Source organism: Rattus rattus, chromosome 1 (assembly GCF_011064425.1).
Source record: "Rattus rattus isolate New Zealand chromosome 1, Rrattus_CSIRO_v1, whole genome shotgun sequence".
Lineage (NCBI taxonomy): Eukaryota > Metazoa > Chordata > Mammalia > Rodentia > Muridae > Rattus > Rattus rattus.
The window spans coordinates 4,712,982-4,738,646 of record NC_046154.1 but is presented as its reverse complement, the minus strand read 5'-3'; the positions used below and the strand labels follow the sequence as shown (position 1 = coordinate 4,738,646).

Here is a 25,665-nt window from a genome sequence, read left to right as displayed (position 1 = left end):
CCTGCTCCCAACCCCGGTGGCTGAGGACAGAGGGCAGTGACAGGCTAGGGAATGCAGCGGCGCTTTTAGCGACGCTCCCCGGAGGTGACAGCGGGTGGTGCTGGCGTCGGCTGACTTTGGCGACGCTCCCCAGCGGTGACAGGCGGGGCGGGGCCGCGGCGCGCCGGCCTCATACCGAGGCGGGCAGGCGGGCGGGCGCGGAGCGCAGCACAGCGCGGGCGCGACGGACGGTCTACCGGCCGGGGATGCCGCTCGACGCGCCTTGGTCCTCGGTACAGTGAGCACTGCTCACCGCAGCCATGACGGTAGAGTTCGAGGAATGCATCAAGGACTCGCCGCGCTTCAGGTGTGCTGCGGGCCTGGGTTAGGGCGCGGGCGGGGATGGGGAGCCGCCTTTGTGCCGGAGGCGGGCAAGGGGTGTCCAGCATGGTGACCGCTCCAAGTCCACCTGGACGGAGCAGAAGACCTGGCACGAACAAACCGGCTGGAGCCGGAGTCGCGGTCCCCTAGCTGCGCAGCTCCGCCTCCGGCCTCGGGGGACCGGAACAAAAGACGCCCCTGTACTGATCACCTCGCGCGCGGGGGTGAGTGCTCAGATTGCCTTGGGCAGCTGTGTGTCACTGGGCATTTGCGTTCGGTGCCATCTCTAGAACTGTCCACCCTTCTTTGTGTGTATGCTTTAGTGTGCCACAAGTACTGAGCTCCTCCTTGGCCCTGTAGTCCAATTCTGACTAGGATTGTCTGGCACCCTGCTTGGTCTCTATCTTGATCCGTATGTCCAGAGCAGTGTATGGGTGCAACCAGCTGGAGCCATTAAGGCCCGAGATGGACACCTTAGTGAGAGTTAACGGAGGTATGAGTGACCCAGGAACCTGGAGGTGTAGAGGCTGTGGGGATGAGGAAGTCGTGTTTAGGTGGCAGGGTATTATGGGCCTTATTCACCTCTGGGTTTGTTTCTTTTATTGTTCCTGGAATACAGTCATGCACATCTGTGTGAATCACATGGCCACACAGATATACATCTGTTTCATTGGGTGACATTTGGCGGACAGTAATGGAGTCCCTCCTGTGTGTCACTTGAAATTGTGTACCTTCATGAGGCCCCCTACCTCTGTGTATGCCTGTACACAGGGGAACATGTTCTGCCACTCTGCTCTTCCTTTGAGTAGGTGCCAGGCGGCGCACTTGAATGTGTGGGTGATCTGCAACACTGGGTTGGTGTGCATGATGCATGCACATAACCTAGTGTGGATGGACACGTGTGTACATGTGCTACATCTGTGTGGATTCATGAGCCATGTTTGTCATGCTACTAGACACATGTTGATGTATGCAGGTGTGTGTGTTTTAGCATGCACATGTGTGCACTGTGTCCCTGGAACACATGTCCGTACGCCCTGTGCTAATACATGTATGCATGTTTGTGTATAGGCATGTATCATATAGGCATGTATCAAGCACATGTGTGCTTGACCAATGTGTACATGAATGCTGGGTTTCTGAGGGCCTACCTCAGCAGTCCAGCTCTTGGCAACACCACCTTGCAAGACAGTCAGCAAGAAATACCTTGGAGTGTTGTGGTTTGCCAAGAGTGTCCACTGACTGTAGGCAGGGGGCTTGAGGCAGTCAGCTCTGCTCTTCTGTTTTCTATTTGAGAGGAGTGATCTGAGAGCCTCTGTTACCCCACAGTTCTTCATCCAAGCTTGGTAGGAATCATGGCCAAGGAATGGGACCCAGTTAAAGCACTCTCATCGTTGCCCTGACCACTTTCTTCGAAGCCCTGGCTCCACCCTGCCCTGTATAGGGGTTTGGGCCTAAGCAAGGATCCATTCACCTCTGGGCCTTCTTTGCCACAGCCAGCCAGTTGGACTTGTGGGGCTGCAGTAGGTGTGGCAGCTGCTTAGGCTTAACGTTGTTTCTTTTGGTGGGGGGGAGTGGAGTGCTGGGGTAGGGGCTGAGGATGACTCTCTGGACATTGGACTTGGGGTTATGGAACCTGGCTCCGTGGTTTTGGGTGGGCTGTGGTTTGATGGGTTCGAAGAGTACTTTGTCTACTTTAAGGTGTTACTGAGGTTATAACTTGGTCTTTCTGGCCAAGAACCTTTAGGTAGGGCAGGGTGGGGCTGTATGAAGGATGTGGAAGTGAGGTGGAGCCTAGACCCTAACCTGGTAGTTTTGCTTTGGGACTCTTGGCCTAGGATAAGGGCTTGTGACAGCCTTAGGAATGTCTCATAGTCCCTGAAGCTGTGGGTGGGGGTGCAGGGGAGCCCCGGAAGAGAAGCCAGCCCAGCCTTGGCTGCAAGCCCTTCCCTGGGTGGGGCTTCAAGCGCTGAGTCATGGCTTTGGTGAGGGGGCTCCTCCCCAACCTCCAAGCTGCTGAGGAAGTCCCTGTCTGGCAAAAAAAAAAAAAAAAAAAAAATAGGCATAGGGCAGAAGGGGATGCCTCAGGTCCTTGGCTGAGGAAGGGAATGCTGAGAGACTCCTAGGACAGAACGCTGGCCCCTTTGAGCTTTTACTAAGTGCCCACTATGTTCCCCTGTCCCTATGAATACAAATGCCAGCTCCTGGTGCAGCCCCTCCCAGTTTCTGGCTCCCTGGCCAGCTGCAGCTCTCCATGCAGCTGTCTGGGCTGTCAGGCCTGCTTGGGGAAGCCCTGAATTGGTCTCTCCTAGTCAGATAGCTACATCTGTGTTCTGGAACTTTTGGCTCTCATAGTGGCCAGAGTCCTGGAACAGAGCCTCCTGTGGTGGCCTGTGTTAGGCTCATAGATAAAGGGCATTTTTTTTCCCCAAGCCAGACAGGCTGTACAGCATCCTTCAAAGGCATGGCTGCCAATGGCTGCAGCTCTATCCTTGTCTGCTTTAGGACTCATGGTGCCTTAGTCCTTAAGAAGGGATGAGGCTGACGGACAGGACCTTTGAGGGTTCGTGACTAGGGCAGCTTGGCCATTTCAGCCCCAGGTCCTAAATGAAACTGTGTCTCCTATGCTTCTCAAGTCCTTTACCCAGGAGAAACTCTAGAACAGGTCTTTCTCCTTTCCTTTCTAAAGAGTAGGGCAGAAAGGGGTGAGGAACTGCCAGAACTAGTTGGCTTCCCTTCTGATACCCAACCCCCAGCCAGCATAAAACTCGTTCCTAGAGGTCTGTCTAAACCTTTGGCCTATTATGTTCCCAAGGTACCTCTTCCCATGTAGGCCACATGGGCCTAGCTCACCAGCTGAGCTGATTTTATGAGGTGGGGGACTGCTGGGAGCCTGCCCTTATTTCTTATTTCCTGTTCCCAAGTTGGAGTTGGGGGGTGCAGTCACGTGCCTGATCCATCTGCCTTTGGCTTCCGGGGATTCTCCCAGGCTTCTCTTGGTGATGTCATCATTAACTCCTCTCTCCCCAGGGCATCTTCTTTATCAGTCTGGAATTTTTGGGAATGGGCTCTGAGGAGACCTGACCCATCTCTTCTGGCTGGACTGAGCTATATGGAGTCTTGAGGTTGAGGGAGATGGGGTTTGAGGCATTGTCCCTTAGCTGACGGTTCATCACCAACTGCTTTAGGGTTACCTAGCTTGGAGCAAAGAAGTAAGGGACAGGCTTTTTCCAGTAAGGAAGGGCTGTCCAGATGGGGTCGAAATTCAACTTTGAGCCCCAGCGAGGACTGTCACGGGCACCAACACCACATCATGAGACTTCAGCATTATTATGGTTAGGAAATAAGGACTTGTTTAACCTTGTTTCATGGGGCATTAGCTACACTGTAGTGTGTGTGTGTGTGTGTGTGTGTGTGTGTGTGTGTGTGTGTGCGCGCGCGCATGCGTGATATCATTGGATAGCCTATGTGGCAAGACTAGGTGGCTTCAGCCTGCCTGATGGGCTCTGGGTAGCTCCAAAGTGCTAGACCTGGGTTCCAGTTATGTCGGTCAGGCAGGGAGGGTGTTTACTGCTCTCAGCCTCAGTTTCCTGGAGCCTCCTTCTGACAACAAAAGCCCTGGGAGATGCAACAGGACGTGAAATTCCAGCTGATCTAACCACCCAATTCTTGTTGCAGGGCAACTATCGATGAGGTAGAAACAGATGTGGTTGAGATCGAGGCTAAACTGGACAAGGTAAGAAACAAACATGGTGGTACATAGAGGGCCCAACTTTACTCTGTTCACTCTGAGCCCAGTCTGGAACTATGGGATGACTCCAGGTATATCTGCCTATGTCTGAGATGCCTGTGTCCTATTGAATGGGAAGCAGCTGCTGTGCTTGCTATGCATAGTGTGACAGGGATAGCCAACCTCTCCTAGATGATCCTCTGAAGACCTTGTAGATGCTATATAGTCTGTCCCCAGCCCTGAACTGAAGAGGGGCAACTATGACTGGATGTTAATGGGCCTGAGTTAAATTCTGGCTGCCCCTGGCTGAAAGTGTATCCTCTCTGACCTACCTGGCTTTGTGGCAGATCTGAGTTATCAGCTTGGAGAAACTGTCAGGTCCTCATTTTGTCCACTCTATCCCCCCGTGTAGCTGGTCAAACTGTGCAGTGGCATGATCGAAGCTGGCAAAGCCTACGTTACCACCAACAGGCTCTTTGTGAGTGGCGTCCGAGACCTGTCTCAGCAGTGCCAGGGTGACACCGTCATTTCGGTGAGGCGCCAGTATGGTGTGGTGGGGGAAGGGAGAAAGCCCCCTAAAGGGTGTATAGATCATGAGCATTGGGTGGCCTGCACTCTACGCTGCTCAGTACATCTAACCTGGGGGCAGGGAGGAGTTTTTAGGGACTTGAAGGAGACACTACCTACATGGCTGGTATGCCCTGAGCCCCACTGCTCACCCCCGTGTGACCTCCCCTTGCTTTTCTTCAGGAATGTCTGCAGAGGTTTGGAGACAGCCTACAGGAGATGGTCAACTATCACACGGTAAGCCCCATGGGGCATGCGGGGTTTCTGCTTCCATTTGAGAATGTGCCATGTATCTTGAAGGCTCTAAAGATGAGAGCAGAGCTGGTTGACTCTTAGGTAGGATTCAGCCTGCCTGATGGGCTCTGGGAAGCTCCAAAGTGCTAGACCTGGGTCCCAGTTACTCATGGTGGCCATGAGTGAGAAAGGCCATGTTCTGCTCCTTTAATATATAGAAATGGTAACAACCTCAAGTCTATGGGTTAGTGTGAGGGATGTTTCGGGGCAGGGGGTAGGGTGAGGGGGATGGTGCCATGTCCCCAGCGGTGGCCAGACTGTATCCTAAGGCAGCAAGCACACAGCTCCTACGTGAAAGCAGCAATTCCTTGGGGTGAGGAAACCTTGGAAGTGTCTTCTTCACCCCAAGTCAGGCAGAACTTTCCATCCCAGGCCAACTTGTTTCTGGATGACAGACTCACTGCCATCCAGGCAGGGTGTGGTTGCCTTGCAAGGCCCCAGTGTTGATGTGAGCAGACATGTAGGGCATGCCAAGTCTCAGTGCGATAGGGTCATGGCCTGGGAACCAGCATCCCAGACTGAACAAGGAGCCTTCATTTGGCCACACCAGGGGAATCTCAGAAATGAAACAGCTTGGGGTGGTTCATCCTGGCAGCTGCCCGTCTGTCTATCCACCCCTGACCTGGCACAGCTCCCCTCCATCACTGTGTGTGTGTGGGGGGTGATGTGGAACCATGTTAGTTCATCAGGGGTTCCAATCAGCGACCACCTCCTCCAGGTTAGGCCCTATGGGAACTCTCTGCTCTGAGTTCTTGTTGCTGGTAATCAGCCTTGAGGCAGCCCATATGTGCCACCCATGCAGATATCAAAGGTGGAGTTTAGAAGCCTGCCTGCCATCACATTGATCTCCAGACTGGCTGAGAACCAGGTGTGAAGATGGGCTACAGCTGTTACCTCTGGTCCCCAAGAGGCCACCCTGGTACATGGCAGGCTCCACCTAGTGTTCTCTGTAGAGAGCTGGGGCCTGGGAAGAGATGGGCAGGGATCCCAGTTCTCACCTGGTAGGTGATGGGACTTTGTCTTTGGAGTCCTGTTAGTAGTGACCCCAATAACCTCCACCCTGCCTCTATCCCAGATCCTGTTTGACCAGGCCCAGAGATCGGTGCGGCAGCAGCTCCACAACTTTGTCAAAGAGTAAGTGACCAGAACCAGAAGTCCCTAGCCCCATAGCCAAGTGCCATGGTGAAAGCTGAATTCCACGTCCCATCTTCTGGACAAGAAGGGTAGCAGGTCCTTGGCCAAGGATTGAAGCTGTGAGAGGCCTTTGCCCTCTGACAGGAGGTTCAGCCAACATGGGCAAAGACAGGGAGATGGAAGAGACAGGCCAAGGTGGAGTTGTAGTTTATTCCCGTACCCTAGAGGAGATGCAGGCTGACATTTGAGCATATGAGCCGGGGTCTACACTAGACAGGCTGGTGAGTCATAGAACAGGGAAGAGGGAAGAAAATGTTTGGTAGAGTCCAGGAGGAGATAAGGAAAAAGACCCCTGCTCAGGAGCCATTGGGGGATATGTGGTAAGAGAGAAAGTGAGAGAGCCTAGGATGTCTAAAACAATACTATGCACTCCTCTTCTGACCTCTGATTCTTGGCATCTACGTTGGCTGACACACAGGGATGTGCGGAAGTTCAAAGAGACAAAGAAGCAGTTTGACAAAGTGCGAGAGGACATGGAGCTGTCCTTGGTGAGGAATGCCCAAGCCCCAAGGCACCGGCCCCATGAAGTAGAGGAGGCCACAGGCGCCCTCACTCTCACCCGGAAGTGCTTTCGCCACTTGGCCCTGGACTATGTGCTGCAGGTTAGCCGTGGAGCAGTAGAGATGTGACCTCTCCAGTGAGTAGGGATGACATCCAGCAAAGCCTGGAGGTAGGGTAGTCAGTAGGAGGATGGAGGCTTCGATCTTATACAGGAGGCCTCTAGGGATAGGGGCAAGGATAAGAGTTCTTGGTTTCATTCAGATGAGGCCTCATATTCGGACAAGAGGAAAGGCTGTGAATCAATCACCCAGCTCCATCTTCCTTATGACTTTTCCTACGATACCACGCAGAGAGCTAAAACCTACCTGGGGTTTGGGAACTACAAGTGGTCCAAGTGAGTTTGGGGGATGCACGGGCTTCTGGGCCCTGACACCTGACCCCTTTGCTCTTCTTCTGGCAGATCAATGTCCTCCAGGCCAAGAAGAAGTTTGAGATCCTAGATTCTGTGAGTGCTTGTGTGGAGACATACCCATGGGCATTGTCCGAGCAATAGGATCTGGGCCTTACTCGGGCTCTACTCTCACCTGCAGATGCTGTCCTTCATGCATGCCCAGTACAGCTTCTTCCAGCAGGGATACAGCCTTCTACATCAGCTAGACCCCTACATGAAGAAGCTGGCAGCTGAGGTGAGCCTACAGGAGTGGCTCAATGGCTGAGCCTTCAGTGGGGGCTCCTGGTTAAGGTCTTGGGAAGGGGTCTACTGCCTCCCTGTGATGCCCTCCCCACAGTTGGACCAGCTTGTGATTGACTCTGCAGTGGAAAAACGTGAGATGGAGCGCAAGCATGCTGCCATCCAGCAACGGGTGAGGCCCTGGGAGAGCAATGGGAGAATGTCATTAAAGGCCATTACTCCATCATCGTCGTCATCACTCCACACCTCTGATCTGGGGCACCAGTAGACACGTTCACAAACCCTGCCCTTATTCCCAAGACTGTCCACTTACTACCTATTAGGCCTTGCGACAACTGCCAGCTGAATCTGCTCTACCGCAGCAGAGGGAGGGGCCCCATCTTTAAGGGCATCAGGATAGTGAGCTTGAAAAATGGAAGCGCTGGAGCTGGGACCTGAAACCTCACTCCTTAGAGCAGTGGTTCTCAGCCTTCCCAATGCTGCAGTCCTTTAATACAGTGCTTCATGTTGTGGTGAAATTATTTCGTTGCTACTTCACAACTGTAATTTTGTTATGAATTGTAATTTAAATATAATATGAGCTATAATATAGATATCTGATATGCAAGATATCTGATATGCAACTCCCGAAGAGGTCACGACCCACAGGTTGAGACTAGTTTCGGGCTTTTTCTGGGGCCTTTGCTCAACTGCTGGACATTGGTCCTAACTATCATCCCCCAGAGCAGAGATTAGCTGCAGTGGGATAAAAGAACCTTGCGGTGTTTGGGAGCAGGGTCATTATTCACTGGTTCTCTCTTTCTTTTTTCCCTCCTGCTTGCTTGGGTCTCAGACACTCCTGCAGGTAAGAGAGCTGAACTCTGGGTTATACACATGGGGCTATTCAGGGTCCCCTCTTTCTGGGGTGTTTCAGCACCGAGGACACCTCCCTACCCCAGCGCTCCTGATGCATTTTGGGAAGAACCTGTAGGCCAGCTCCTTGTTGGCATCAGCAAGATGAATCTAGCCAGGCCCCTATAGGAATGGTGGCAGCTGTGCCGTCTTTCCCCTGCTCAGGCTGAGAGCAGGTGATAAGGTCTTCCTTCTACTGGCCTGGCCTGTCAGACAGCAGGACACACAGGACACCCAAAGCTCTCTGGCTTCTGAATGGAGCTCTGTCAGGCAGCTGGAGAAGGTCCAGCTGGCAAAATGCATGAAACACTTAGAATGGCGGGCGGGGGGCAGGGAGTGCAGCTTCCTTCCTGATCATAGCCTGCTTGTTCCTACAAGCTTAGTAGTGGGGGATGGGGTACCCGGGACCAGCTGTGAACACAAGGCATCTTCCCATAGTGTCTTTGGACAAAGGGCCTTGCTTGGTCAGGAAGATTGTCGTGGTGGGCAGAGGTTCCCTGAGCATGTGCCTCACCTTAGCTTTTGTTTGGGTTGAGCCTGGGAGGGGATGGGGTCCTCCAAGGTCCTCCAAGGGCCAGCTCTGTCTTCCTTAGGACTTTTCCTATGATGAACCAAAAGTGGAGTTTGATGTGGATGCACCAAGTGGCGTGGTAATGGAGGGCTATCTCTTTAAGAGAGCCAGCAATGCCTTCAAGACCTGGAACCGGTAAGGGCTTAGCTCAGACAGGGCAGAGGGCAGAGTAGATGTGGAGCCAGCTCTGCCTGACCTCCTGTCTCGTCTCCCATTTTCCCTACTCAGACGATGGTTCTCCATTCAGAACAGCCAGCTGGTCTACCAGAAAAAACTCAAGGTATTACAGGGGGCAGGATCACTTTCTGGCAGACCTCACCCAGACTGTGGGTCAGGCTGCTTAGTGGATATTGGCACAGGGCTGAGGACACAGACAGGCACCGAGTCCAAAAGGTCAGCGGGTTAGCGAGTTAGAGGCACATTGCCCGAGACTAAGATAAGGGGGAAAATGGGTATGAGAGTGGTGAGCTTGTACTGCCCACAGGATGCACTGACTGTGGTGGTAGATGACCTACGCCTATGCTCTGTGAAGCCATGTGAGGACATCGAACGGAGGTTCTGCTTTGAAGTTGTGTCACCTACCAAGTGAGGAGGCCCAGCCCCAGAAAGGGTTGGGGAAATCCTTGCTTACCCAAGCTGACCAGCCCCTCCCTGCAGGAGCTGTATGCTGCAGGCTGACTCCGAGAAGCTGCGACAGGCTTGGGTTCAAGCTGTGCAGGCTAGCATTGCCTCTGCCTACCGGGAGAGTCCAGATAGCTGCTACAGTGAGGTGCACTGCTTCTCTGCTTCCACATGTGTATATGTACCTCAGAAACAGCTCCCGTAGGCCACGTTCATGCTTGTGCAGGCGGTTTGTGCATGCGTGTATGTGCAGTGTTTGCATGTGTACATGCATGCAGATTTGTGTTTGAGGGGCCCTAGCCTGAGCTGACCCTTCTAACCGGGGATCTTCTGGGGAGTTGAGACAAGCTCCTGAAGGGCTGAGTGGCTCTTCGCACCATCCACCAGAGGCTGGACCGCACAGCATCACCATCAACAAGCAGCATTGATTCCACCACGGACTCTCGGGAGCGTGGAGTCAAGGGCGAGAGCGTGTTGCAGCGAGTGCAGAGTGTGGCTGGTAACAGCCAGTGTGGCGACTGTGGCCAGCCAGATCCCCGCTGGGCCAGCATCAACCTGGGTGTGCTGCTCTGTATTGAGTGCTCAGGCATCCACAGGTAGCCCTCCTTGACTCTGGCTGGACAGGGCTGGCCAAGGGCTCTGGGTCGAGCCACACTTTGGTCCATTTCTCTCCTCTTTCTGTCTAGGAGCTTGGGCGTCCACTGCTCTAAGGTACGATCGCTTACACTGGATTCCTGGGAGCCAGAGCTGCTAAAGGTGTGTGAAGGGCTCTTGAAGATGAAGCCCACTGGAGCCCCAAGGGTGGGATTTAGGTCTTTGAACTTGGACTAACACTCACGTACACTATGCCCCACAGCTGATGTGTGAGCTTGGAAATAACACCATGAACCAGATCTATGAGGCCCAGTGTGAGGGCCCAGGCATTAGAAAACCCACAGCCAGTAGTTCCAGGTGAGGTTGAGGACAGCCAGCTTGGCCATGGGAGTCCCAGCCTGTGGATGCAGTCTCATGCTCACCTCTGGTCCAGGCAGGACAAAGAGGCGTGGATCAAGGACAAATACGTTGAAAAGAAGTTCCTCCGGAAGTTGACTTCTGCACCAGCCCGGGAACCCCCAAGACGCTGGAGGGCACAGAAGTGCCAGCGCCCTCACAGCTCCCCCCACGCCCCCACCACCCGCCGCAAGGTCCGGCTTGAGCCCGTCTTGCCCTCCGTCGCTGCTTTGTCCTCAGGTGGGAGGGCTGCCAGCAGCTGCATCTGAGCTCATGTACCTGGGCAGGTTTGGGGACAGGCTCAATGCAGCCCTGGAAAGAGCCACCAACACTCAGTGTTATGGTGGGGTTGGGTAGGCTGGAGGCAGGGCTTCACAGGGGCGCCCTGGACTCTGTCCGTCTCAGCATGACATGAGGCATTCCCCAGTGCCAAGACTCCGTTTCACCATCTGAACGTATGCCCTGTCCCTTGCAGCTGGCACTATGGAGCGCAAGTTCCGCCGAGACTCCCTCTTCTGCCCTGATGAGCTGGACTCCCTCTTCTCCTATTTTGATGCAGGGGCTGCTGGGGCTGGTCCACGCAGTGAGTGCTGGGAGAGCTTCCCTTCCCATGCTCTGTGTTCCCCAAAGGCCCTATCCCACCCTCAGCCAAAGTAACATGAGAGGAACAGTTGCGCCCCCCTGTACAGATGTGGATGACACTTCCTCAAGAACTTGAAGAGACGGGGACAGGGTGGTGATGCCACAGAGGGTCAAGACTGGGAAAACATCCAAAGGGCAAAAGCAGAAGTTCTCACCTTGTGGTTCTCGACTCCTTTGAGGTCCCACATCAGATATCCTGCATATCAGATATTTGCATTTTATGATCCATAACAGTAGCAAAATTACAGTTATGAAGTAGCAATGAAATGATCTTATAGGTGGGAGGGGTCAGTCACCACAACATGAAGGACTGTATTAAAGGGCCTCAGCATTAGGAATGTCGAGAATCACCAGGCTAGAGTTATCTTGATCACTAATTTGGGGTTAGCACACAGCTGTCAATAATGTGTGGAAGCCAGGCATGAAGGGTTACACCTAAAACCTCAACACTCAGAGGTTGAGACAGGAGGACTGTAATGGATTCAAGGCTGTCCTGTGCCACATGAATCTGAGGCCATCCTGGGTACATTTGTAAGACCCTTTCTCAGGAAAAGGAAATTTGATGTGTGAAGTGTGGTTTATGTGCACACAGGTGTGTGTGTATGTGTATAGCAATCACATGTGCCTTCGATAATGGGGTTGACAGCAGAGGGCGCTGTACTGCCAACCCTAAGTCAGGCCCTACAGCGTCTCCTGCTGCCTGGGTAAAGACCTGGCTTTAAAATCCAAAGGGAGGGGAAGGAGCACTCTGGGTTACACTGGGCAGGGCGGGCTTCCTCTGCCCCTCTGAGTTATTGCTTGGTTTTCTCTACTTTCCTTTCAGCCTAGGCAGGTGTTTCCTAGTAAGGGCTAGTCCCGCCCCTGAAGGGGAGAATCTGATAAAGGGTGGTTGGGGCTTCAGCTTTTCCTCCAGTGTGCTGGGACCCTCCAACGCTAAGGATTCCCTTTCCTGTGGTCCTCCAGGTCTAAGCAGTGACAGTGGTCTAGGAGGTAGCTCTGATGGCAGTTCGGATGTTCTTGCCTTCGGGACAGGCTCTGTGGTGGACAGTGTCACCGAGGAAGGTGGGTGTGTGCCTCTCTGCCTCCATGTAATACACCACCCCAGCACCCCTGAGGGTTTCAGCTCCCTATCCTTCACCCTCCCACAGAGGGTGCTGAGTCCGAGGAGTCCAGCAGTGAGGTAGATGGAGAAGCGGAGGCCTGGAGCTTGGCAGACGTACGTGAGCTGCATCCCGGGCTACTGGCACATCAAGCAGCACGTACCCGTGATCTGCCGGCACTGGCTGCAGCACTGGCCCATGGAGCTGAAGTCAACTGGGCTGACACGGCAGATGAGGGCAAGACTCCACTGGTGCAGGCTGTGCTAGGGGTGAGCACGGGCAGGACTTGTGTGAAGAACAAGACTGCATTTTTTTTTTTATTGTTCTAGATAGACATCAAGGTTGATCCTGTTTGGGGGTGCTCATGGCAGGAGGTCAGGGTGCATAGGCCCTACCTACCACAGAGTCCTTTCCTGGTTCAGTCTGATTTCCCTGAATCTCCAGGGTTCCTTGATTGTCTGTGAGTTCCTCCTGCAAAACGGAGCTGATGTGAACCAAAGAGACAGCCTTGGCCGGGCACCATTGCACCATGCTACACTCTTGGGCCGAACTGGGTGAGTTCTTTGGGTCTCTCTTGTGCTACTGCCCCCTCACCTTCAACCCATTTCAATAAGCTCTTCCACCCTACCCCACCCCAGCCAGGTCTGTCTATTCCTGAAGCGGGGGGCTGACCAGCATGCCCTGGACCAGGAGCAGCAGGACCCACTGACCATCGCAGTTCAAGCAGCGAATGCTGACATTGTCACACTGTGAGTCGGGCAGGGTCCTGGGGGGGGCACAGTCACTTGAAAAGAGACAGAGACTGTGTGGGGGCAGAATCACCTTACTTACACTGTTCCCACCCCCAGGCTTCGCCTGGCCCGCATGGCTGAGGAGATGCGAGAAGCTGAGGCACCCCCTGGTCAGCCGGGCCCCCTGCCAGGCAGCAGTCCTACCGAGCTGCAGTACCGCAGGTGCATCCAGGAGTTCATTGGCCTCCACCTGGAGGAAAGCTAGGACCTGACAGGCCGGGCAGCTGAGGGATCCCTTTCCCGACCCCAGCCTACCCGGCCCAGAAATCTTGCATGTCCCTGAAGACCCCAGCCCCTTCTCTAGCCACAGCCCTGCCTGTGACAACTGTGGGCCCATCCCAGCAGCCCAGTACCCTGGTGTTCCTGGAGTCCTCACTCTCTTGCTTTTCCCTCCTTCTGGCTGCTCGGATGCTCAGCCAGAGGACAGGAACCCAAGCACTACATCTTTAAGGCCCACATTTGTGGGTGCTGCCTCGTCTGGTGCCCCTCACTTTACCTGGGGGAAACCTGTCTTCAGGTGGTCCTTCCTTCAGGGGCCTGGGCTGTACATGGCACAAACCACTCTTGAGGTCCATGTCACCCTGTGCCCCGCTGCCCTCAGGGCCTATTTCAACTTGTGCCCCTATGTTTACTGCCCCAAACACTGGCCTGCTAGCTAGGTCCTTCCTACATACTCCCAGAGCCCTTCCTCCAGCCGAGGGCTGGTGGCTGGCCACCAGCACCTTCCCTGGCAGGAGTGGCAGCCCACCCAGGGGATCACCCTGAGTACCTTGCTCAGTGACCCCAGCATCTGGGTTGGGCTTTGATGGTGCTGGGAGGTGGAGCTTTGACCCAGGTCTTCCACCCAGCCTGGACGCTGGCGTCCCAAAGCCTTGTGGCTGGCCACTTGGGACCTTGTGCCTGAGGGCTCAAATCCATCCCTGCCTCCTCCGGGGCACTGTCGGGTTTACCTGGGCCAGAGCCCGTACCTAAAGCAACTGGTACTTTCCACCCTGTGCCCAATGTTCTTTGTTACTGAGAGGATTTTCTACAACAACCTCATTCTGACTTTGTGTGCGTCTTTTTTCTGTGGACGCTCAAGGACCATCCTGATCCCAGCTCTGCCTGCTGCTGCGGAGGCCCACGTAGATTTCCTCCCTGCCCTGCCCCCAAGCTTCACTCCTTGGGCTGGGCCTCTGATAGGTCCAGTGGTCCCGTATGTGGGGGGCCCACCAATGCCTTCAATTTCCCTTTTTCTGGAGGAGTCCCAGGATAGAGGCTGGGCCCCTCTGCATACTATGGGGTCCTTGGTTTGGTCAAGGGCACTCAGCTGGTCACTATGCAAACACTGCCCTGGAAGCATCCATGGACAGTGACGTAGGCACTGGATCAGGGCCTCTGACTCCCTTGCTTGATGGCTGTGGCCCTAAAGAGCAGAATCAGCTTTTTCCTCCTGCTTGAGCTCTGCCCACCACCTACCCTGCCACTTTTTGGGGTGACAGGACCCCACTCCTTCCTGCTATGATCACACTCACTTAATAAATCTCTGCCGCTCGCACCCACTGCCTGCTCATTGCCGTATCAAACCTTGCTTGGCTCTGTCTCAGCTGAATGTTTGCCTGGGAACAGCCGGAAGCAGAGTCCCAACACTGTCCCTTCCCAAAAGGATATAACCCAGACAAGCCAATGCTGGCCTGATACTTCGAGAGAAACTGACACCTGACACCTTCAGCCCCTGTTCTCTGGCCTCTCCTCTCTGCCTTTCTCTGAATTAGACTGTATCCCTTGATAGGGAGAAGGAGGAACACAATCAATGAGGGTAGCTGGGGCTCTTGTCCCTGATCTGCACCCAGTGTCCCTTACCAGCAGTGCGTCTGCTGTGCTCTGTTGCAAGGGGCCTTTGAGGTACATTCTGAGGTTTGTAGCTTACCCTGATGTAGGTGGTTGGGGAGACACATGTATGTGTCTGACAACAGTCAGAATGACTGGTTGTACGGCAGAGCAGCCCGAGGTCAGCAGATGGGCTTGGCTTGGATTTACTTTTTTATTTCTGCTGCAAAACCAATTCAGGCCCTGTCTGATATGTGCGTGTGTGCACGTGTGCATGCATGCATGTGTGTTCGAGAATGTGTGTGTAACATGAATAGGCAAATGTGATAACAGGTTCCACTATGTAGAAGTACCTCTTCACACACATGAACATGAACGGATACATGCTCATATCAAGAGTTTAGAAGTATAGCGAGGAGAAACTTCACAGCCCTTGGGTTTTGGGACCCCCCCCCCTCAACCCACGGGACCATCACCGAGCAGGGTAGGTGGGTAAACAGAGTCCCTGGCATGTTGGATATATTTAGTTTCTGCATAGGTCAGATGTTACTGCTTTCTGGGCCCTCAAATTGCTAGTCCGGCTCACTCTGGGCAACTAGGGAGCCCACCGCTGCTACAGCTCCCAAAATTATGCTGAGGGATTGGATGGCACTACTGGGGTTAGTTCAGTTGTCAATATCTTAAGGGAGTTCTGGGGGTGGTGGTACACGCCTTTAATCCCAGTACTTGGGAGGCAGAGGCAGGAGAATATCTGAGTCAGGACTGCCCAGAGAAACCATCTCAAAAGAATCTCAAGGGCCTGGAGTTTAGTTCAATTCTTACATTGAAGCAGATCTTCCAAAGATCCTGGGGGCACCCGTGTGAGCTTTTGATGGGCCTTCAGCATCACTCACTAAAGCTTGGGGTAGAGGTCTCAGGCTGGCCTGGGTGGAGGTGTGGGCTTCCCTGAAGCAGTACCGACCCCAAGCCAGGACACCTTCCTCACAGCAGAACCAGTGGAAATAAAGAGCAAGGACGGTAACAACCAGCTCCAGCACAGAGGACAGATAAGCGGAACCAGTTTCCAGAGGCTTCCCATGGCACGGTGCCCCTGTGGAACCTGCGGGTAAATCCATCAGGGCCTCCCAGACCCCACCTATGAGCAAGACTGTGTAGAGCCTGCCTCTACTCAAATCACCTCAGAAAAGGTGGTCAACCATAGGCCGTATTCCCAACCCTAGCCCTGGATCTCTCCAGCCACTCACAGAGTATATTGTCGCCTCATCCACAACATGGTAGTTAAGCCCCTGATAGAGAATGTTCACCTTGGTCACATTGCCTCTTGGATGGGGGGACAGAGATATATATACCCACCTCTGGTTCTTGCTCCAGCTTGAGCACCACAGGTGCTCTAAGCCAGTTGGGATCCAGTCCTGCATAGAGAAGGCTTGTAAGGCCACATTCTTCCCCACTCCAATACCTCAATGGTCTGTGAGGAGCACAAGGGACATTGGCTAGTCCTCTCCCACCATTCCCTGTCAGACTCACATTTGATTTGGCTGAAGGCCACCTGGAAGTCCCTGCAAAGATTCTATACAAAGACATTTTGGGAGAGACAGCACCACCAGTCATCCTGTGGTGCCTTCCAGGGAACTGATGCCCAATTCCCAACATCATTGTCCCCTCTTGCCTGCAAGGCCTGGGGCAGTGGGAAATTCAAGGAAGCTGGTGGGGTTCCAGGTTCTGGTAGAGTCGGTAGAAGCAATGACCTGAGGAATTGTTGAGACAGCCCATTAGGAGTGACTGACCCCCAGCAACCTCAAAGGAGATGACAGGCTGGGTGTTGTTTGTGGCTGCAGAACTAGAGTCTGGCTGGAGCAGATCTCCACCATCTGCTGCTGGAAGCAGGACACTGAGAAGACAGTAAGGACTTAAGCTGAGGGTCCTGCCTACACATGATTCAGGGACCCTCCTTGTCACCCACTCACCCTCGTAGTGTTTAAGGTGTTATACAGCAGTCCCAAATCCACGCTCTTGGCACCGCCGGTGCAGAAGCAACAGGGACTTCTAAGCCAATGCACCTTGTCTTGGGGGAAAGGTGCTTCAGCTTTGTTCACTCCAGCCTGAGGCCCTCCCCCACCGCAGTGCCTGGCTTTGACAGGAAGTCCGATAACCCTGCTTACCTCTCGAATTCCAACGGTAGCATGAGTCCAACGGTAATATGAAGTCACTGTGCTCCAGAAGAGTGTGTTGTAGCTGTGAACCATGACCTCGATTCCAGCCTCCAACCACAGAAGAGAGAGGTGTCCTTGCATTTTAGCCTGGAGGATCAAGTTGATCTCTGGGGAAACCAAGGAAGAGATATGAAAACACCTGGCCAAACATAACTTAACAGTCATGTCCAGGTGCCTGCCAGGGATTAGCACTCATCTGTGATGCCAGGGCATTGTGCAGCTCAGACATAGATCTTGTGATGGAATGTCTGGAAGTGCCTGAAATGCTTAGGTACTTGTCACCTTCCACCCCATCATGGACGCTCTGAGGGGTCATGGCCTATCTATTGTGCAGGGAGTTATTGGGAAGCTAACTCCTAGCTTTTACCAGCAGGACCCCAGGGTAAAACAACTCTGCTGGTGAAATAGAGGGGAACAGCCCAACAACATTGCCATGTTTACTACCCATCCCAATAATAATTACAGGATTATACGATCCTGTCATAGCGATGAGACAAGATCACCATGATTTTGGTGACTGTCTTCCCAGGAATTGGGGAATAGGGCCAAAATGTCCGTGTAACAGAAGCAATATCATCCCTGAGCAGTTGACATACCTGAGGAGTAGGCACAATAGAAACAGTGGCCACCAGTGCTATTACACAGAGAGGACACAGGGTTAGGTCTGCCACAGACCATTGTCTGTCCCTGCCAGAAAAGTCTTCTTTTCTTTCTTTTTTTTTTTTTTTAAGATTATTTATTATATATAATACACTGTAGCTGTACACTGTAGCTGTCTTCAGATACACCAGAAGAGGACACCAGATCTCCTTACAGATAGTTGTGAGCCACCATGTGGTTGCTGGGATTTGAACTCAGGACCTCTGGAAGAGCAGTCGGGTGCCCTTAACCGCTGAGCCATCTCTCCAGCCCCAGAAAAGTCTTCTTAGGGACAGCAGCATACCAGCACTGTTACCTCCTTCAGTCCCAGAACTCATCAGTCTGAAGCCAAATTTGTACTGGCCGTCCAGATGACTCAGATGGTGCAGATGAATCCCGTGGTCCAGCTGAAAGTGGAGTTTATGGCTGGGGACTTCAGCAAAGGGGGTTCCCATCTTTCACTAAAGTTAAACTTGTAGTGGGCAATGATGTTTTCCCAGGCAAAAGCGTCAAGTACTTCCAGATGTTGGCAAATGAGGTCTGGCCTGTAGGCATGGCCAGTGTTTCTGTGGAGAGCCTTGTGGGTTTCCCTATGGCACAGAGCAGGGTGTCCCAGCACTGTGTGGCTTCAGTGTCTCTGTGTGTCCAATGAAAACAAGCAGTCCATCCCTCCTCTCAAGCCAAGAGAGAAGCTTTGAATTAGTAGCTGGGCCTATACACTCTCGTGACTTCTGACTTGAGATCAAGTCTCCAGCCTGGCCATTTCCAGGGCCACATGCCCTCCTGGCAGGCTAATATCCACTCCTTACCTGGAATTCTACTTGGTCCTTCCTCCTGAGGTGCCCTACAATTGCACGCTCAGACTGACCTATAAAGTTCCCCTTCACCCAATAACCCTGGGATCCTAGTAGGGTCTAGGAGTTCCTTTAGGAGTGACACAGAAATCTGAGAAATAGGACCACGAGGTATCATCTGAGACCACACCCAGGGATATATTCCAGGCTGATCTACGTGTTGGGGAGCCCATACCCAAGGCTGACAACTCTCAGACCCTCCACTGATGTGGGTTTACATCACATAGAATAACAGACGGGAAGAATTTGCACTCAGAGAGTGGGGACATGGCCATGATGACTGGGTAGCTTCAACACTGCTCTAATAGAAGCACAAGCTCCCAGTAGAGCATCCAGAGGCACCCAGGAGCAGCATTCACCCGGGGACTCTGACTGAAACTGGTTCTGATGGGAGCAGACAAGGCAGATGGCGCTGTGGATGGTGGCATTTGCACAGAAGAAAATGAAGAAGTACAGACCTTGAGAGCCATGGGGCAGACCTGAGTATAGATTTCAGAGTCTCTAGACATGGCAGGAGCTGAAATGCCAGCCCCTGGCTTGCGTACGAAGTTATACACACCTATGCATATACATGTGTATGCTCATACACACCGAGCAGCATGTCCAGTGTATACTAATCTCCCAGTCAACTGTAGCTGAGAGCTTTTCTACCCAGTCTCTTTGTTCCCAGAGCGATGATTCTGAGACTTTTTTTTTTTTTTTTTTTTGGTTCTTTTTTCGAGCTGGGGACCGAACCCAGGGCCTTGCACTTCCTAGGCAAGCGCTCTACCACTGAGCTAAATCCCCAACCCCGAGACTTTCTTATTTAAGAATAAATGACTAGGCTGTAAGCTTTGGCTCCTTTCCCGACTAGCTCGTAACTTACATAACCTATTCTAGTCTGTGTTTGCCACATGGCTGGTTACCTCTCCTCAGTTTCATGCATCCGATGTCTTCAGAATTTGGGGTGAATCTCCCACTTTGGACTCTTTCCCAGAATTCCTATCTCTCTGCCAGTTGTCCCACCTTCCAATCCTGCCTCAGCTCATTGGCCGTCAGATTTTGGTTGATAGGTGATGCTTCTGCACGGTGAATAAGAGAATCGTTCTCTCTGCAGAATCCTGTTCCACGTGAGCTACATGTTTATTCCAGCCTCTTTCTTGCCTACTTCCATGTCTTTATGGTGTGATCAATATGCATAGTTCACATATAGTTGTGACACCTGGGCACACAGTGGTTCCAACCCACCCTGGGGGGCACTCCACACATTGTTTGGATTTTTATCATGAAAATAAAAACATTTTTATTGTAGAAGAAATAAGCATTTATCCCTTAATAACTTAACAATCTAAATAACAATGAAGAACATAAAACCCACATCATTCATTAGAAATAGATTCTTATCTCATTTTTTATATTATTTAACTTTATTATCTTTTTACTTATTCATTTTACACCTTGGTCTTTGGGGTCATTCCCTCCCAAAATCCTTCTCCCATCCTCCCGCCCCTTCTCCTCTGAATGGGTGTGGGCCCCCTGGCACTTCAAGTCTTGGTGAGACTTAGGCACTTGCTCTCCCACTGAGGCTGGACAAGGCAACCCAGTTAGTAGAACATAAGCCACAGACAGGCAACAGCTTTTGGGATAGCCCCCCATTCCAGTTGTTCAGGACACACATGAAGGTCGAGCTGCACATCTGCCACATATGAGCGGAGAGGCCTAGGTCCAGCCCGTGTGTGTTCTTTGGTTGGTGGTTCAGACTCTGACATCCCCAAGGGTCCAGGTTAGTTAACACAGATGTCTTCCTGTGGAGTCCCTATCCCCTTCAGGGCCTGTAATCCTTCCTCCTGTTTTTCCATAAGAGTCCCCAAGCTCCATCCATTGGCTGTGGGTGTCTTTATCTGTCTGAGTCAGCTGCTGGGTAGAGCCTCTCAGAGGACAACATGGTCCTGTCTATTCAGTTAAGAAGTCTGATGGAGGTGGAGGAGAGGCAATAGGAGAATGCAGATCCCCTTGAGATGGCCTGGAATTTTTTTTTTTTTTAGTATTTTATTATTATTTATTTTCATGTACATTGTTGGGGTAGAAATCTCGGCTTGCATCTGGACAAACCACACCAGGCCAACATGGTTCCATGTGGAGAGGTTTAATGTAAGGATGAGACAAGGGAGAGGGATGAGAGAAAGAAGAAGAGTAGAAGAGGAGAGGAGTAAATGCTGGCCATGAGCGCGTGGAGGGAAGGGGGTAGGGGAATGGGGAGAGAAGGGACAAAGGGGAAGAGGGGGAGAACAAGAGCAAGAGAGCGAGGAGGGGGCAAGCAGCCCCTTTTACAATGTCAGGCACACCTGGCTGTTGCCAGGCAACTGTGGGGCAGAGCTTAGACAGAATGCTAACGGGTGTGTATGTCTGTATATGTGCATGTGCCTGAGATTAGGGGCACCCCTCGGAGCTGGACTATACAAGCAGTTATAAGCTGCCTGATGTTGAACATGAGTCTTCTGCAAGAATAATACATGTTCTTAACCATTGAGACATATCTGTAGCTCATTTGGAATAGTTTTTGAGGTCTAACCCAACGTAGACTATACCCCAGTAGGGGGCGTAGTGGTTTAAATATGCTTGGCCAAGGTAGTGGCACTATTTGAAAGTGTGGCCTTGTTGGGGTGGGTGTGGTCTTGTTGGAATAGGTGTGTCACTTTGGGTATGAGCTTTAAGACCCTCCTCCTAGCTGCCTAGAAGCCAGTCTTCTGCTAGCTGCCTTAGGAACACGAGTTGAGCTCTCAGCTCTTCCAGCCCCACCTCTGCCTGGATGCTGCCATGTTCCTGCCTTGATGATAATGAACTGAACCTCTGAACGTCTGAACCTCTGAACCTATAAGCCAGCCTCAATTAAATGTCATCCTTATAGGAGTTGCCTTGTTCATGGTTTTTGTTCACAGCAATAAATCCCTAATTGAGACAGAAGTTGGTACTAGGGACTGGGGTATTGCTGTGATAGGCCTGACCATGCCTTTGTTTGGAAGAACGTAGATTTTGGGACTTTGGATTTAGAAAGCAGTGGAATGCTTTATTTAAGTGGGGCTTAATGGGTCATCCGAATAGAAATATGAAAGACTGTGTTGCGGAGGGTGATTTGAACTGTGGAAGCCTGGTTCTAGAGGTTTTGGAGAAGAATTTTAATATGTGGCTGAGAGACTGTTCTTGCGGTATTTTGGTGAAGAGCATGGTTGCTTTTGTTCCAAAGAACAGTCTATCTGAAGCTAAACTAAAGAGACTTACATTTGCATTGACAAAGGAAGTCTCAACAAAGCCCAACAGAGACTCTGTTCTCTGGTTAAGGTCTCATGAAGAGTGTGCCAAACTCAGAAAGGAAAAATATAAAATGTATGGTTCAAGTAATAAAGGGGCACCAGAAAATGAATGGAGCTGAGTCCTAAGCTTACTTTTTGTATTTGCAGTTGAACAAGGAATGGTTTGGACTTTTAATCTGGAATGACTACAGTCCAGAAATGGAGGGCATATTGCTTCTCGGCCTTTTGGTTAAGATCACGTGAAGAAACGGAGGGCATTCTTGAGATCCAGACCTCGAGGCTGGGAGACATGGGCTTTTGATTCCAATCTTGAGGAACAGTGGTCATGAAAAGCTTAGGCCCAAGCCTGATGGTACACACCTTTAATCTGAGGGGACAAATAGATCTCTGAGTTCAAGGTCAGCTTGGGATAAAGCAAGTTCTAGGTGAAGAAAAGCTTTAAGTCCAGGCATGGTAGTACACACTTTTAATCCCAGCATTAAGGAGACAGTCATGCAGATCTCTGAGTTCAAGGTCAGTCAGAGGTGGGGCTGGAGGAGCTGAGAGTTCCACCTCTTGTTCCTAAGGCAGCTAGCAGAAGACTGGCTTCTAGGCAGCTTAGGAGGGTCTTAAAGCTCACATCCATTCCAAGAAGACCACACCCACTCCAACAAGGCCACACCCACTGCAGGGCCACACCCACTCCAACAAGGCTGCACCCATTCCAACAAGACCACACTCTTGCCAACAAGGCCACACCCACTCCAAGGGCACACCTCCTAACAGTGCCACTCCCTTGGCCAAGCATATTTAAACCGCCACAAGGGGAGACAGGCTAGTTACCACCTCAGTACAGCAGATCTAAAAAGTGGCCTGCCCTGAATATCAAGAAGGGATCCCCATTCAACCCCAGGAGCCAGCACAGAGAGCAGAGATCATGCACTCCTTAGTACTTTGAAGATGGGCTCTTGTTCAGGTGCCTTGATTCTTCCCCTAAGAGTGTGGTACACAAGCTGAGATGGTGACAGCTCCAGCAGGTCATAAAGGAAGAGGTGGCTTGAGGCTGGTGGGAAAGTCTTCTCTTTATAGCCTGCTCTGGGCATAGAAGGGGAGCTCTTGGGGAGGCAGAGATGTAGGGTTCTCTGCCAGAATCTTTTTCACCCTGAGCCTGGCGGAAGAGGCTTAGGCTCCTTCCCCTAGTTTTAGTGATCGGGTTGCAGATTTGGGATGGGAAAGTACAGAGAGAATCTCTTGTATACTGTATGGAAGCATCACCTGTTCATAAAAAGCTGATGGCCTTCTAGCAAAAGGCAGAGTTCTGGAAGAGAGATAGGAACCCTGGGAGTTAGTGAGAGGCAAGAAGAGATGGACTTATGAAACTGAAGAGAGGTACCCAGCCATGTTGCAGACATAGACTAAAATAAATGGGTTATATAAATTATGAGCTGTTCGAGAGAATGAGCCAAAGCTTAAGTAAGGCCTGGGCATTTATTCATAAATAATTGTCAGAGTCGTTATTCTGGGAACAAAAGGGCTGGGTAGAAAAACCTGTGGCTATAGGAAAGAGATCTGTTTGGGGCCAGGACCTGAGAGCTCCTGAAACTCAGAGTTGGGACTTCTGCCTGCCACCATCTGCTTGGCTCTAAGTCTCCAGCACTGACCACAGGCGTTTGTGATTGAGTGGCACTGACTGGAGCCCGTCACTCCCAGAACACAGGTGTTCCTTGACCAGTTACTGGGATGGGAATGATTTGTAGGAACAACTTTGGACCTGGGTGTGTAGATGGTATCAGGTGTCCTGAATGGATGGAGATTCACCTTCTCCAGTGCCTCAGCCATATTATTTAGTGGGACATGCTAAAACACACATGAAAGCCACACATACACTAAGACCCCGCTTCACACTCAGAGACAAATCAGATAGTAGGTGTGGGAAACTAGAGACAGGCTAGCCAGACGCCACAACCCCAGGAGCTTTAACTACTCTTGTCTCTTCTGAGGAACCTTACGTGTCTCGGAATGACCCACTGGTTTGCGGGTTGAGCACATGTACAGAGAATTCTGGTTTCCTTAAAACCACAAGATGTTCCTTTTGTTTTAATCTCAGATGCTTTAGATTGTCCACGGAAGCTGCAGATAGTTTCTGCTAGTGTTTGATATTTGGAATTCTGGGGACTCTTGAAAGGGTATTTAAATGCTAGGACCCCAAGAGTGGCTTTTGCTGCTGCTACTGTTGCTGCTGCTGCTGCTGGCTGTTGTCGTTTGGTTTGCCAAATGGTCATTTGTAAAGAGATGAGAAGTAGAAATTAGATTTCCTAATGGTGAAGATCAAACTTGCCCCCAAGGAACTGGACACCGATAGTCAGTAGGAAGTAGTCCAGTGATATCAACATCCTCTTTCCTCTCTAGCCTTGTTCCTCTCCTACCTTGTGCTGGGGGTTGGGGGGGAGGTTGGAAGGGGTAGAGTTGGGGTGGAGAAGGGTTGTAGGAAAGGGAACCCATAAAGTAGCCAAAAGTCCAGCTACAAGCACAACCCTTACCATCCCTCACCTAGGACAGATTCTGCCTTCCTGACTAATCAATTTTAAGGACCTGTGTTAGACTGAAGGAGCGAGTGCCCACTCCCAATGCATCCAGCTTAAATTTGAATGCCAAAAGGGATGAGATGATTAGCCTCTTGGTTCTGGAAGCAGGCAGCAGCCATGATGACCTCTGAGGAGAAGGAAGTTGTGCTGGGAAAGAGTGGCTCAGGACTTAGCTGGTCAGTTGGGAATCACAACTTGTCACTGGCCAGCTTTGTGGATTTGTCCAGGTTATTCAACCTTTCTGAGCCCATTTCCTTAAGTGTAAATGTGACTAAGTCACTCTTGAAGCCTGAGGTTCAGAAGTGGTACTAGTTAATATGGCTGGCGAGGGACTCCCAGACTGTGCATAGGCTGTGCGGTGTCTTCCACATCTAAGTGCCACTCCTTTGGAGGGTGGGAATGGGTTTGTTGGCATTCAGCGGCAGAAGAGGAAGAGCCTGGACCAAGCTGTATGCATTAGAGCAACTCAAAAACTCCCAGTACTGCTGCGGCTGGAAAAAGGAAGGAAGGAAGGAAGGAAGGAAGGAAGGAAGGAAGGAAGGAAGGAAAGAAGGAAGGAAGGAAAGAAGTAAAGAAGGGAAAAAGGAAGGGAGGGAGGGAGAGAAGAGAGGAGAGAGAGGAGAGAGGAGAGAGAGAGAGAATATGAAGGAACACTGGCCTCTAACTCACGCCTCCTCACTTCTTCCTGGGAAACCCAGACAGAACAACTAAGGTTTAGGGAAGGCACGAGGAGGGTCTGCTTCATGTCTTACACTTGATCTGGGCCCCGGGGTAAGTGTCTCCTCCGTCCTGGCCTGTCTCACCTGCTTCCCCAGGCACTTTGGTTCTGTTGTGAAGAGGAGGCAGGCTGTAGTAGCGTAAGGCTGTCCCCAGTTGTCGATCCATGAGAGTCCCCTGTGGTCATTACTCGCTACATGTTGAAAGATATGGAGAGGGACTGGAGAGATGAATTGGTATTAAGAGCACTGGCTACTCTTTCACAGGACCCAGCACCTACATAGTGTCTTACAGCTATTTGTAGCCCAGTTCCAGGGTATCCAGGGCCCTTTTCTAGCCTCCATGGACACAGGGCATCCATGTGGTACACAGACATTAAATATATATGGGCGTTTCAGGTAAAATATGCATATACATTTTTTAAATGTGGTGAATGGGAGGGGGAAGGAGGACAAATAGAGATTCCTGGACTCTCTGACCTCCCAGAAAGGACACTGGAGCACTTATTTCCACCCCAGGCCTTATAGGTATCTAGCCATAAGAATAACCAGGAATGGGCTGGAGAGATGGCTCAGTGGTTCAGAGCACTGACTGCTCTTCCAGAGGTCCTGAGTTCAAATCCCAGCAACCACATGG

General features: G+C 51.7%; 2 protein-coding genes across 2 annotated transcripts in view; both read left to right on the top strand.

The window, feature by feature from the left end:
- Nucleotides 1-25,665, top strand: part of LOC116891772 (ubiquitin-conjugating enzyme E2 R2) — a 618,378-nt gene that overhangs the window by 251,229 nt on the left and 341,484 nt on the right. The window lies entirely within an intron of this gene.
- Acap3 (ArfGAP with coiled-coil, ankyrin repeat and PH domains 3) lies at nucleotides 168-14,480 on the top strand. Its single transcript, XM_032892502.1, has 24 exons — nucleotides 168-346; nucleotides 4,039-4,096; nucleotides 4,503-4,622; nucleotides 4,841-4,894; nucleotides 6,027-6,085; nucleotides 6,564-6,747; nucleotides 7,107-7,151; nucleotides 7,237-7,332; nucleotides 7,435-7,509; nucleotides 8,170-8,181; nucleotides 8,822-8,934; nucleotides 9,028-9,079; nucleotides 9,284-9,384; nucleotides 9,457-9,568; nucleotides 9,808-10,016; nucleotides 10,107-10,176; nucleotides 10,277-10,371; nucleotides 10,448-10,650; nucleotides 10,886-10,993; nucleotides 12,016-12,114; nucleotides 12,201-12,421; nucleotides 12,597-12,706; nucleotides 12,791-12,901; nucleotides 13,001-14,480. Exons 1-24 carry the CDS (start codon nucleotides 300-302, stop codon nucleotides 13,146-13,148), a joined length of 2,502 nt encoding a protein of 833 aa, XP_032748393.1. The 5' UTR covers nucleotides 168-299; the 3' UTR covers nucleotides 13,149-14,480.

Excerpts from the sequence above, each read along its gene's own strand:
- Acap3 (XM_032892502.1), top strand. The coding sequence starts at position 300 with ATGACGGTAGAGTTCGAGGAATGCATCAAGGACTCGCCGCGCTTCAG. Across the intron at positions 4,623-4,840 it reads AGGGTGACACCGTCATTTCG|GAATGTCTGCAGAGGTTTGG; the intron begins GTGAGGCGCCAG and ends GCTTTTCTTCAG. Across the intron at positions 9,385-9,456 it reads GAAGTTGTGTCACCTACCAA|GAGCTGTATGCTGCAGGCTG; the intron begins GTGAGGAGGCCC and ends CCCTCCCTGCAG.